Genomic DNA, 14004 nt, shown 5'->3' on the forward strand with positions numbered 1-14004 from the left:
TTGATTTAGTCATTACATAAAATTTCCCTTACGAGAGCTCGAACGTTCATTTAATGACTTGTAATAAATATTAATGATTCATATATCACTATAGACATAACAGGAAAAGTAACATTTCTACAAGTTTGGAAAATGAGTCATAAAGCGTTTCTGCAATAAACGCGACTGTTTAAAATACATTATTGTATAATCATTATTTTAAATGGCAACTTTTTTTACAACATTTTGAGTGTGTCCAAATACTTCACGAAATCTGGATTACCTCCTATTACAGGTATTATTTTCATATTATTTTTTGACATCTCATCAAAGATGAAGAAGAATATGGAAGTCTGGCGTTAACTGGCGTTTCTCATGTGTGTGATTATAATCCAAGATTCGGACCTCACATTCTAATAAAAGTGTTTCTGCTCGATAGAATGCTTCTTTTCATCTCACCAATAGATTTCTCTAGTGAAGTTCTAGTGATTCAGGAATAATGTTTCAAAACTGGTTCATATATATATAGAACTTCCAAGAATTTGAGTACTGTGGTTGTCAATAATGGGTAGAATTGGTGAATGTTACACGTGAATGTTACACGTGTGTAAAGTGATCACTTAAACCAGCCTATTAAGGTTGTCAGCCCCGTAAATGCACAGACTTCCATATTCTTCTTCATCTTTGATGAGATGTGAAAAAATTATACTTTTTTTTTTCATTGACATATTTTTTTTAATTTTACACTTATGTATCCTCGGTACGTTTCCTGTGCCGATCATACATCTTACAATACTTAGTTATTTGAATAGTTACTTGACTATTTATGAGTCACGTAATCATGGATGATATAAAGATACATATATTTTAATAATCATAATAATAAAATAAAAGATTGGATAAGATTGTTTGCAAAGACAGATTGGTGTGGTATTCTATTCTCTCTGCCTACCCATGCGGAAAAAAACGGCGTGCAGTAAGCCTTTTTTTACTAGACATTTTACTTATATATACATATATAAATATAATACATAAAAACATATTTTTACATAAATATATATATATATATATATATATATATATATATATATATATATATATATATATATATATATATATATATATATACATATATATATATATATATATAAATATATATATATACATATATATATATATATAAATACACATTTGTATATAACTGATGAGATGGACAAATTTTGATGTGCCGTAAGTCCACTGTGATTTAATATTCGGCACCAAACTCGAGTAATAAAACAGGTTGTTCGTTAGTAAACCTTAACAGTTGTTTTGCGTCCTCTGTCGGTGCAGTAACGGATCGTTACTCAAGTGTTGTTTCTGGTTAAAGACGTCGGGGCGCTTTCTCAGGGCGTCGGATCGAAGGACATTGTCATTGACACATAAAAAAATATACCTAAAATATTGTGATGAAAACAATCAAGATGGACGCCAGGATCATCGCCGTTGGATTTTTACTAATCGGAAGGTAGGATCATCATTTTGTTCTAATTTATTAACTTAGAAAACAAAAAATTAAAACATATAAAATAATGTGTAAGTGTACTCATATATATGTATATATATATATATATATATATATATATATATATATATATATATATATATATATATATATACATATATATATATATATACATATATACACCTTCGAAGTGTATTTGTCAGCACGCTTAGCTAACGCTCTGGAGGTCTTTGGTTGTATTCCCTGGGTAGTCATAAAAATGTTTGTGATTTTAAACTTTCATATTTATTTCATTTAAGCCTAAACTAGTGCCTGGTGGTCACTTTTCCTTGATTTATTGATTTGTTTTTAACGATCAAGATAACACTGCTTATAGAAACGTCTATACGCTATACGTTGAAGTGTTCTTTACACTATTGAGCCCTGAGAAAGTTTAGGAGAAGAAGAGACTCGAACCTGGACTATTTTCTCCGTAATACAGTGAATTAATAATACTTCGCTTACTCAAACCGTAACGTAAAATTGCAAAGCGAATAAATTTAAAATAGAAATATGCACTTTGACATCCTGTAGTAATAATATTTATTATATGAGTCTCTACTGAGATGAAGCATCTATCGTTTTTATACGAAAATTCTATCCCACGGCTTAAGACCTGATATGTTTTGTTTAACTGATCACTTTATACACTTGTATAACTTTCACCATTCTAGCCATCATTAAACATTCAAACTGCTTTAATTTTTCATCCATAGGTCGTGCTAAGTCTTTTTCGACCTTCCTCGTTCTGTTCTCCCGCTCGCATTCGCCAAATAAACTTTCTTGGTCATTCTCTTGTTATCCATTCGTTCCATTTTGATATACATACTATCCGTAAGGTGAATAAAACAGTTTATAATATAATATAATATAAAAAATTAAATGGAGTAGTTTTAAAAATGATTATTTGTAAAATTGTAAAGTAAAAACCTTTGATTTTACTGGTAAAATCAAATTATTCGAACATTTTTTTATTAAATTTTGTACGTTAAAAGCATTGTTAACTTGGTGGTATTGTTTACTCATCATTCATCGATAATCTAGAAAAATTAGAAATGAATAAAACAATTAATGAAGATTTACTATGAACAATAATAAATAACCAATTAAATTTAACTACAAGTGCATTTTAAAAAATATTTCCCTTGTGATTCATTTGTCTTCTTTCTCTCTTTTGAATTTTTATTTTTGTACAAATGTCAGACCGTAATAACTTTATTTTAAAGACCTGATGATGGTATGTTTATTCCAAAACCGGTGGTCTCGAAGTAATGTTTTTTTTAAAGTGGTATTTTACAAAGTGAACGATGAATGATAAGGGGTTTGCTGAATTTTAATTTCATTGTGTTAATATCCAAGTGCAATATATTTAACCTTGAAATATTGAAATTTGTGAGATAAAGACCTGTCTCTGACACAGGAAGCTGGAAATCCATTATTTTAAATGCCTATTCAGTATTGATTTTCTGCTTTAATGGGAATTTCACGCCATACAGACACATTTTAATTGGTATTTATGACTGTACATAATATAAAAAGACCTTTCAAATGAATATTTACATTGCTCGATATTCTCTAGAGACGTTTGCATGGCTAGATATTTATATTTTACGCAATTAACCGACCTTAAAAATGCATACATCAATAGGTTACGGATATTATAATATAAGACGTGAGGTTTAATGACATTTTTACGATAATTTTTATACTGGCGTAATGACATGAAATTTATATACATACGTCGATTACATACATTTATCTATTTTACAAACCTGGTTGGTATTTGCCCTTGTGATGAAAACACCATACAAAAAAATGTTTTAGACTGGTTCTCACCCCATGGTTAAAATGCATCGTTTAAAGTACTCAAACCTCTACTCAAAGGCTCATCTATTAAAAAACCTTTATTAGTTTTCAATAAGTTAGTGTAAAGCGACTGTAATTTCATTAATTGATTCAGCAGTCACTTTGCAGTAAAATACATTCGTTTTTATCATAATAAATTTTACCAAAGTTTTACTTGGTAAATACCACTATTTGTTAAATCTTTTGTGACACGTGTTTTGATGCATTTCGCGTGTCTAACACGTAGTTTGAAAATTATGCAAAATGCATCGAAACAAGTGTCACGTTAGATTTCAGGAATAGTGATATTTACCAAGTTAAATTTAAATTAAAAATTCACAGTAATTTACTAGATAATGTGATAATTTCAACAAGATGACACCAGGATTAAGGGAATGAGTGACGCCAGGAATAAGCGAATGAGTGATCGTTTTAATACTACTATAATGACAAAACTCATGCACATGGGTGCAGCGTCATTCTAAAAACGTTTAGAATACAAAATTACATTTTGCTGAATTAAAAATACATAAAGCGTCTGGTCATGTCTTTTGCTATACGAAGGAAGTGCATTGAATGTGAATTGTACCTAACTGACGCGACGATTATCCGATTGACTGGTTCTATTCTTCGCAAGATCAAATAAAATAGGCCTTTGAAAATTATTTACAGGGTAGGTACTATTATTTATAAATTATCCATGTTTTGTTAGGTTCAAGAGTGTTAAATATGCTTCTATAGAATAAAATAACGACTATGTATTTTTTTTCTACATTATATTTTATTTGACCAGCAACCGGGTTCCATTGTAATATCATTAGACTGGTGATATCGATGATGTCAGATGATTTCGGTTACGAGAAAACCCTGGTGGCTGGTCAAATAAAATTTATGTGAAAAAAAATATTGTTACTTTTTTATTCTATAAAATGCAGTTCCACCAAGAAATGTCAGTACAAAACTTTAATCCATATATGCCTTTTTTTTAATTTCATTAATTGATTCTGCAGTATTTTTGTAGTAATATCTATCCAATTTTGATTTTAATTTTACTTGGAAAATTACAACTAACTACTTTTTCTTTAATAGATTTATATTATCCACTGACACTTCGTGATGGAATTGCATTTTTAATTTATTATTAGATTAAAACCAATATTTTTAGCTTTTCCACTTTTTTATTTGACCAGCGACCGGGTTTCGTCGTTACCGACATGTCTGATGATGTCGGTAACGACGAAACCCGGTCGCTGGTCAAATAAAAAAGTGGAAAAGCTAAAAATATTGGTTTTAATCTAATAATACTTTTTCTTTCTTAACTAAATCTATTGTTTTGATATTTGCTTCTGTACCTACTAAAAAAATATAAATATATATATATATATATATATATATATATATATATATATATATATATATATATATATATATATATATATATATATATATATATATATATATATATATATATATATATATATATATATATATATATATAAATATATATATATATATATTTATATATATATATATATATATATATAATATATATATATATATATATATATAAATACTATGGAATATTTCATATTTTTTTTCTGATATAATAATATAACTCGTACAAATAAAAAAAAATACGGAAATACAGACCAGTCGATGAAACTTTTTAAAAATTTGGTTGTCAATCATGGGTTTAGTGATAAATGTTACAAGGTGCATAAAGTGATGACTTCAACAATGACAGGTCAAAAATAAATAAAGTATGTAATACCTTAACTTCCATATTCCTTTTTCTGTAGACTTCTCAAATGTGCTGATATTTCATTAAAAATACATTAAGGTTTCTTAAAACTCTTTTTTATATTTTAATTATTAAAAAAAAAAAAATTTAGAAAAGTTTTTTTTTTTAATAATTAAAATATAAAATCCATTATGCAAAGGCGCCAGGCACCTAAAAATCTTATAAATACTTAAAAAGAAACAATCAAAGAAAATTGTTTCATAATTTTTTTAATTTTTCCTCGTTTCGGACTTATAAACGTAATAGCAACATTTCACAACTATAGCGTAATTTCAGGTATTTTAATATTTATTTTTTTATTACACTCTTCCTCAATTATATTAAATCAGTAGTTTATTGCATTTGGTATCGTACTCTTATCAGTTTACATTTATTATTAGTATTTAAAAGGACTTGATACAACACGTTAACAATATCACTCTAAACAAAGTAATAAATAACCTTCATTTCGTGATAGTACAGTCGTTATTTTTACCTTCGCAGATAATCCATTCTCTGTATCATTGTATCCATTTATTCTCATGACTTTAGATTTCCTATAATAACAAGTTAGCCCTAAGGGTTCTCTGGCTCGATTCCTTGAGTATTTCCCCATTCTTTTTGTAAAATGAAATAAGATGGATTCAATGTTATAAGCAGGTATCTTTAATTAAATAATGCGTACTTTAATATGCAATCAAGCACGTTAATTAAAACAATGATAATAAATATATGCAGAGCATATTATTATGAGACGCTTATAATTTATTTACGTGACGTGAATTAACAATATTATTAATGATATATATTTTTTCCTAAATGTTATTAAATGGATAGATATATACGTATTAGTTGAAAATGCGTTTCTACAATTGCGATGTTGTATGACAAAGAAAATCTCTTAATAATTCCTGTAATCAAATTGTAACTTTAAAATATACATCTGCAAACATTTAAGCGTTGCATCTTTCTTCAAGATTATCACATAATCACGAGTTCATATTTTTCATTAGGTTTTTGTAAGCATTAGGTTTCAATGATTAAAGAAAACACTTCGTTTTTTACCACTTGAGTTTTATTATAGACTACATGTTTCAGAAGTTAAACTTCCATCATTCAGGTCTGTATAAAAGTGTTTTCTTTAATCATTGTAACATGTCTTACCACAAAGTTAATGCCGAAACAATAAATAAAATAGCATTAGGTTTCATTAGGTTTTGTAAGCATCCCAACTCTAATGTGATGTGGCGCTCTATTCTCTCTGCCTACCCCTGCGGGGAAGCGGCGTGATGGTTAGTTAGTTAGTTTTTTTTGTAAGCATAGAAAAACCATGAACAAATTTGAACTTTTCAAGACTGAAATATAAAAATAAAAATATGGTATAAAACAACTTTGGTAATCTTTCTATGTGTCTTGTATAAGACTCTTTGTATTTTGTATAAAACATTTGAACGCTGTCCGCCATGAGCAATAATGCGTTACTATTGCGTTCAATAGATAGTACTGCCATTACGGTTAAAAACAATTGTATCCGTCCCATCTAAAAACACCTATCACAGCTGTATTAAAATACACACTTTTTAAAAAATGCAATGTTGTGTCAAAATTTCAAATCAATCGGTGAATAGCTTGAAGAGATTCAATATTTTGAACAAACTAAAATTTACACTTCAATATACACAGATAACAGTTTTCATTTCATATAATTTCAGCTCAATTCTCCCTTTTAATTCGGAATTATATTTTCATTGAATCGTAAGTCGTACTATTTATGGTCCCGCACGTTTATTTACAAAAATCCCTTCTAACCCTTATCTGTGCATAGGGCGTGGTGCATAGGGCACTGCATCATATAGAAGCAGCGTTATCTCGATCGTTAACACACGAAGGAAAGGTGATCAGCCTTCCGCTTCAGGTGAGGCCAGGGTCATATTAAATTAATATTAGACTGAAAAATAACTAATATTTATTTTGACCCTCCTGCGAATCGAACCCGGGACCTCCAGCATAGTAGCCAAGCGGGCTAACCACTGCACTATGGAAGTGGACGGATTATTTTAGATAAATCAATTTCATACTATTCATTATTAGAAATAGGTATCAAATTGTAGTAGAGTGGATTCGAACCCAGAAACTCTGACTCAAGAGTCCGCGACACTAACCACGGGACTACAACCTGACACCATTATTTACAAAAATAGTATATTTTAATTGTTAAGTGTTTTAATTGGTGTGTTTTAAGTGTTTGATTTCATGCAAACCCTTATCCGCACCCCAAATGGTGCATAAGGCACTGCATCATACTAACGCGGTGTTATCTTGATCGTTAACACATGAAGGAAAGATGATCAGCCCTCCGCTTCAGATACTAGTCCAGGGTAATATGGAATAAATATTAGAGTGAAAAAATCATTTGTTTATATTTGTTTGACTCCCCTGGGAATCAAGCCCTGGACCTCCAGAACGGTAGCCGAGCATGCTGACCATCACACTACGGAGGCGGACATGCGGCAGTTACTCCATTATATTTGTCAATCGAATAGCTACTATGTACATATATAGTAATTCTCAAGCACTGTAAAAAGAAGCCAGATTGAGTAGTGAAAGTAAATGACCGCGACTGGGCTGTACTCTGCAGTCTGCAGTCTGCTCGGGCGACCTTCGGGAGGTCTCGCAACTCGTGATGTGCGCTGTTTACAAACGCTTAGCGCCCAGTCTGATCGTAACGATTAATTGGCGAGTGAACTGACCGCGGAAATCGTAAAATGCCGCAATATTTGGTAACTATTACACGCCGTCCGTCCGTTTGTCCACCTCCGTAGTATAATGGTCAGCACGCTCAGCTACCGTTCTGGAGGTCCCGGGTTCGATTCCCAAGGGGGGTAAAATAAATATAAGTGATTTTTTCACTGTGATATTTATTCAATATTACCATGGACTGGTACCTGAAGCGGAGGGCTGATCACCTTTCCTTCATGTGTAAACGATTAAGATAACACTGCGTTAATATGACACAGTGCCCTATGCACCATTGGGGTGCGGATAAGGGTTTAAAAAAAATAAAAAAATAATTTCACGCCGTAATTGTGTCTGAAATACTAGTTAGTTATTAATATTTTTCTCTTCCACTTCTGCTTGGTTTAGGCATAACTTTCTGCAAAAACTTAAAAGGCAACCTCGTATACTAATATTACTAACATTTTTGTAAAAAAAAATATAAAAGTGGAAATATATCTTTGGCTAAATTGTGTGGTGGTTAATTTGGATTAGGGAATCGTTCGGATTGCTGAGTATTCTTCTTCTTGGCCTTGTCGCCTGTTTTTAAGAGGGATTGGCCTTCTGCGATGTCGATCCATATTTTTGGTAGTCTGCCTAGGAGTCGTCTATTTGGGGTTGGCCGTAGTGCCCCAGTGCAATGTGGGGGAGTCTGGATGGTTCCATTCTCCTCACATGCGTATACCATTGTCTCCTTCGTTGCCTTCCCCACCTAACGACATCTTCTATATCGCATATTTCTCTTATCCTAGTATTCCTTATAGTCTCGTAGACTCTTGCCAGATATGCCTGATCCTTAGAATCTTCATTTCTGACACTTTAAGCGTTTTATTGTGACTACGGTGTCCACTCAGGTATCAATATTAAGGCCCAGTAATCAATTGTCCGCAACTAAATTTTTTTTAAACGCAGGTAAATAACCTTTTTTGTATTGAAAAAAGAGATATATTTGAAATAAATACTTGGTTTTGAAAAGAAAAGAGTTATTGAAATGTAAAAAGTTTAAAAAAAAGTTCCCTTGGGAATCGAACCCGGGACCTACAGCTTGGTAGACAAACACGTTAACCACTGCACTGCGTAGGCAAACAAAACTATCTATATTTTTTTACATTTTTTGTAGAAAAACAGCTTTATAATGGATTAAATTACAAACGTTTGTAGGATAGAAGATGTTTTATGAATGCTTTACAGTTGTTGGAGCATTGAAATGCGTAGATCAACATCATAATGGATCTTATTATTTTTAGATCCATGTTTTATTGTTTTAATGGCACTTTTATGTTAATAAGATCTCTTTGTTGACTAAACATTTAATATCTTAAGCGATTGTATACTGATTCTCTTATTAAGGTAAATGCATATGTTTACAAAAATCTTCCATGTGTAAAAATGTATATAAAAAATATATTATATATACTACCTGGCTCTACTTCGCTGAGGGTTTATATACTAACATTACCAAGTTTTTTGTTTAAAAGTAAAATAGGAGAAATGACTTATGATTAGGTCGATAAATATATAAAACTAAATACTAATTAATAATAATAATAATAATAATAAAACCCTTATCCGCACCCCAATGGTGCGTAGGGCACTGCGTCATATAAATGCAGAGTTATCTTGATCGTTTACACATGAAGGAAAGGTGATCAGCCTTCCGCTTCAGGAACCAGTCCAGGGTTATATTGAATAAATATTAAAGTGAAAAAACACTTATATTTATTTGACCCCCCCTGGGAATCGAACCCGGGACCTCCAGAACGGTAGCCGAGCATGCTGACCGTTACACTACGGAGGCGGACAAAATATATACTAACATTACCAAATTTTTTGTATAAAAATAAAAAAAGAGAAATGACTTATGATTAGGTCAATAAATATATAAAAAAATACTAATTAAACCTTCTTTTATATGTTCTAGTGCTCTATGCCATGAGAAGCTGAGAAGATTCCCCGACAACTTCCAGTTTGGAGTGGCTACTGCAGCCTACCAAGTCGAAGGAGGATGGAATGCAGCAGGTAAGAATTTACTTTATAATTAAATAACGTTAAAAAGTATCGTAACTTAGTAGTTTCAAGTATATGGCGTATTACGTTTTCATCGTTTTAACACATATTTTGACGTCATAATATTTTCATAGTCAAAATCCAATCTAATGTGCGGCAAAACGATGTATGATAGATGTTTGAATGATGATATAATGAATGCAAGGCTGAGATAAACATTATACATTAAATTAATAAGTATGCAATTGGAAAAATTCAATGTGTACATTGATGGTGCCGAAGGGGTTTGTGCTGGGTCGTATTTTTTTTTTAAAAATAGCACCATAGATTAATAAGAGGAGAGGGGAGGCTTTAGTCAAAGTCATATCGTAAATTATAATTAAAGATTAATAATTATTAATTATCAAGGAAAATTGTATTTCAAATACTTGAATGTGACCACATTAACAGTAGTAAGGGATCGGAAAAATCAGCGGGTATGTAGAAGTAAATGAATAAATGTAGAAGAAGCGAGGATTGTTTGCAAATACAGATAATATGGCGTTCTCTTATCTCTGCCCACCCCTGTGGATAAGCGGCGTGATGGTTAGTTAGAAAGTTATTATTTTTTATATTTTGATGAATTTCTATCGTTTCAAAATGTAACATTTTATGAATTTTCGTATTAATAGATTTATATTATCCACTGACACTTCGTGATGGAATTGCATTTTTAATTTATTATTAGATTAAAACCAATATTTTTAGCTTTTCCACTTTTTTTATTTGACCAGCGACCGGGTTTCGTCGTTACCGACATCATCAGACTAGTCTGATGATGTCGGTAACGACGAAACCCGGTCGCTGGTCAAATAAAAAAAGTGGAAAAGCTAAAAATATTGGTTTTAATCTAATAATAAATTAATTTTCGTATTGATTGTTTTTAGGATTTGTACATTTTTGTTATATGTGTGATTCTTGCTCATCCTTACTTATCGTAATTGTAGACTGTTAGGGTTGTTCTCCTCGTCGTCAGGTTAGTATTATTGTTATTGTAATTGTTATATTTTAAAATTTACACTAACCTTCACATACGGTATTTAAAAATGATTCGGAATACATGGAAACGATAAAAAAAAATATTTGAGGGCTTGCTTTTTTGAAAACTTCGTTTCATAATATAATCGTAATACTTAAAAAAGGATCACGTAAAACGTTTTTTTTTCTATGACGTTTCGTATTATGCTACATAATAACGAAATTTCAAATCAGCAAAAAAACAGCAATGTCATTTAAAATTGAAAAGGCCAAAATTGAGCATAAAGCGTGTTTAATTTGCAATTTTACGCAATATTTGTTGTCATGTGATTCAATCATGTGACATTTCCCTATATCGGTCGTGTGTTATTTGATTGGTTTTGTCGAAAGTTGTTTTCGAATAAGCGAAAATCAGGAATTCAATGTTAATTACGAGAATTCAATCGTTTTCAAACAGATTATTTTATATCATGAATACCGAATTTCATGAAAAAATATTTGAAGCACTAAAAGTGTGAAGGGTGATTTCTCATAATAAGAATAATTGTATTGATTGATTTGGCGTTTAATTTGTAGAACTATGTTATAATTTATGTATTAATTGTTTAATCAAATACAGATTTTTGAGTCAACTGAGTTGTATTTTATTATTAATAAAATCATAAAAATTATGTTTTGAATATTGAAAGCATTAACTTTGTGGATCATATTGAAATATTATTTCGAGAAATAAAAAACACTTTATGTTCTGATCCACTCACATTTTTATTAACCAACTAGTTTCGGCAACAACCTGTTGCTTTCTTCAGGGTTTATTTATTATAATATAATAAACAAACCCTGAAGAGGGTTAATATAATAAATAAACCCTGAAGAGGGCAACAGGCTGTTGCCGAAACTAGTTGGTTAATAAAAATGTGAGTGGATCAGAACACAAAGTATTTTTTATTTCTCGAAATAATACATAAAAATTAATATTGCGACAATTGTTTCGCCTAGTTCATATTCAAATGAACATTCGTTCGAACATTCGCCTAGTAATGGCACAATATTAATTTTTATGTGTTTTTAAGAATAAAATACAACTTAGCTGACTCAAAAAATCTATGTTGGATTTAACAATTAGTACACAAAAAAAAGAATAACTGCAACTAAAAATGTTATAAAATCACTTAACGTGTTGTTATAACGTCAACCAGTTTCAAAGAAAACAGCTTCTTATGTAAGACTTAATCAGTATTATAATTAATATTAATAAGACATATCGCTCACTCCTTTCAAGAACGTCATAAATCAAAAATCGTCAATTTTTATTTATGCATGTTTTCAGAACACCCATAAAATGTTCTATATCCCAGCAAAAGCGTCATATTTTAAACTTGATATTTACCCGCTACAGGGCAGAAAGTGATGTTTTTCCATTTTGAAGAAAAGGTATTGTTTAATTGTTTTTTTTAAATATACTAAATATTTTTCAAATGGAGAAAAAACCTTCAGGTTTTACCTAAAAAGATCTGTTGCACAGTAAAAAGTTCAAAAGTGGCTTGATATTTATTTTTAATACATTGTGTTATATTTTTAAACATTAAAACGTTCTCCTGAAAAATCAGGTTTTTTTATTTTTGACGTTCTTGAAAAGAGTGAGCGATATATGTAGTGACTTTATAACAAAGTCAGTTTTTTATACTTTACTTAATTTGATATTGTTAAGGGTAATGTCTTTACAATTTCCTGAATCTATTTTTATTACAATGAATGGCATATATTATTTTTATAATGTGTGTCCGAATCATTGTTCACAACTCAGACTTCCATATACATCCTTTTTCATCTGTATTGAGATGTTAAAATGTAAAAGGTTTATATGAATTTAAGTGCATGTTACACAAAAGCCATAATTTTTTTACGATTATTTTGGATAAATTTTTAAAAATATATCATTTGTGCTTCAATAATTCATATTTAAAGAATTTTTAATAAAACGCTATTTTGCATATTAAAAACATTGTTGACTTTGTGGTATGGTAATATAACACTCTCCATATAATTTATAATGTAGTATTACACAATGTTATTGATGAATGATATGGAGAGTTTTAATAATACTCTGCTATATTCTGATATATTTTATAATATTCTGCAATACTCTTATAAATTATACAAAAAAATTAAAACAAAACTCTGCTTGAGGTAAAAATCTACAGTAATATCGAAAGTTAAAGGTCAAGATCGCGGTTTAAAATTCTAGTATTATAATTACAATCTAGTATATTTGTAAAAGTGGGGTTTATCCCACTTTTTCACGATATATTGACCGTCTACGTCTGTGATATTATTGGAAAATCTTTGGTTATTCCTCACGTATATTCTAATATATACTTGGAATGTCTCAGTCTTCTGTTATTGTCTTATAATTGTGATTAGTATTGACTTACAACAAATATGTTGTGATATTACATACTCGCATACATAATTAGTATTAGACGATGGAGACATTAGCCGGGTAATTTATTTAATTGTATCGTGCTGTCAGTATTTTGTATTAAGTCACGATGTAACATAAATTGTCTACCTCCGTAGTGTAGTGGTCGGTGCGTTTAGCTACCGTGCTGGACGTCCCGGGTTCGATTCCCAGAGGGGATAAAAATTAATATTAATGATTTTACACTCTTATATTTATTCAATATTAACCTGGACTGGTATCTGAAGCAGATGGCCTTTCCTTCGTGTGTTAACGACCAAGATAACACTGCGATAGTATAATCCAGTGCCCTATGCACCATTTGGGGTGCGGTTATCCGGGTTTGAATGAAATCAAACACTTAAAACACACCAATTAAAACACTTAAAAAATAAGAGTTTGAAAAATACGAATGTATGAAAAGATGTATGAATGTGGAAGATGCGACTATGGTGTGCAAAGACAGATTGTAATATACATACATACATTTATTGAATTCGCGTTGTTGCACATGTAAATTCACTTATTGCATTACGTTAAATTTGATTAAATGCATCGCTTGTGAGTGCTCTTGTCGTCGCCTGCTGCAGGTCATAT

At 30.5% G+C, this 14004-nt stretch overlaps 1 protein-coding gene across 1 annotated transcript in view; it reads left to right on the plus strand.

The window, feature by feature from the left end:
• The first annotated feature begins 1280 nt into the window (after positions 1-1280).
• Positions 1281-14004, plus strand: part of LOC148313885 (myrosinase 1-like) — a 31115-nt gene continuing 18391 nt past the window's right edge. Inside the window, exons 1-2 of the mRNA XM_088271738.1 lie at positions 1281-1486; positions 9844-9941. Of these exons, the coding sequence (XP_088127864.1) occupies positions 1428-1486; positions 9844-9941 (157 nt within the window). The 5' untranslated portion in view covers positions 1281-1427. The remainder of the gene's footprint in view (positions 1487-9843; positions 9942-14004) is intronic.

The sequence above is a fragment of the Brachycentrus maculatus genome, unplaced genomic scaffold, assembly GCF_059751285.1.
Source record: "Brachycentrus maculatus isolate JH-2025_06_01 unplaced genomic scaffold, ASM5975128v1 h1tg000004l, whole genome shotgun sequence".
Lineage (NCBI taxonomy): Eukaryota > Metazoa > Arthropoda > Insecta > Trichoptera > Brachycentridae > Brachycentrus > Brachycentrus maculatus.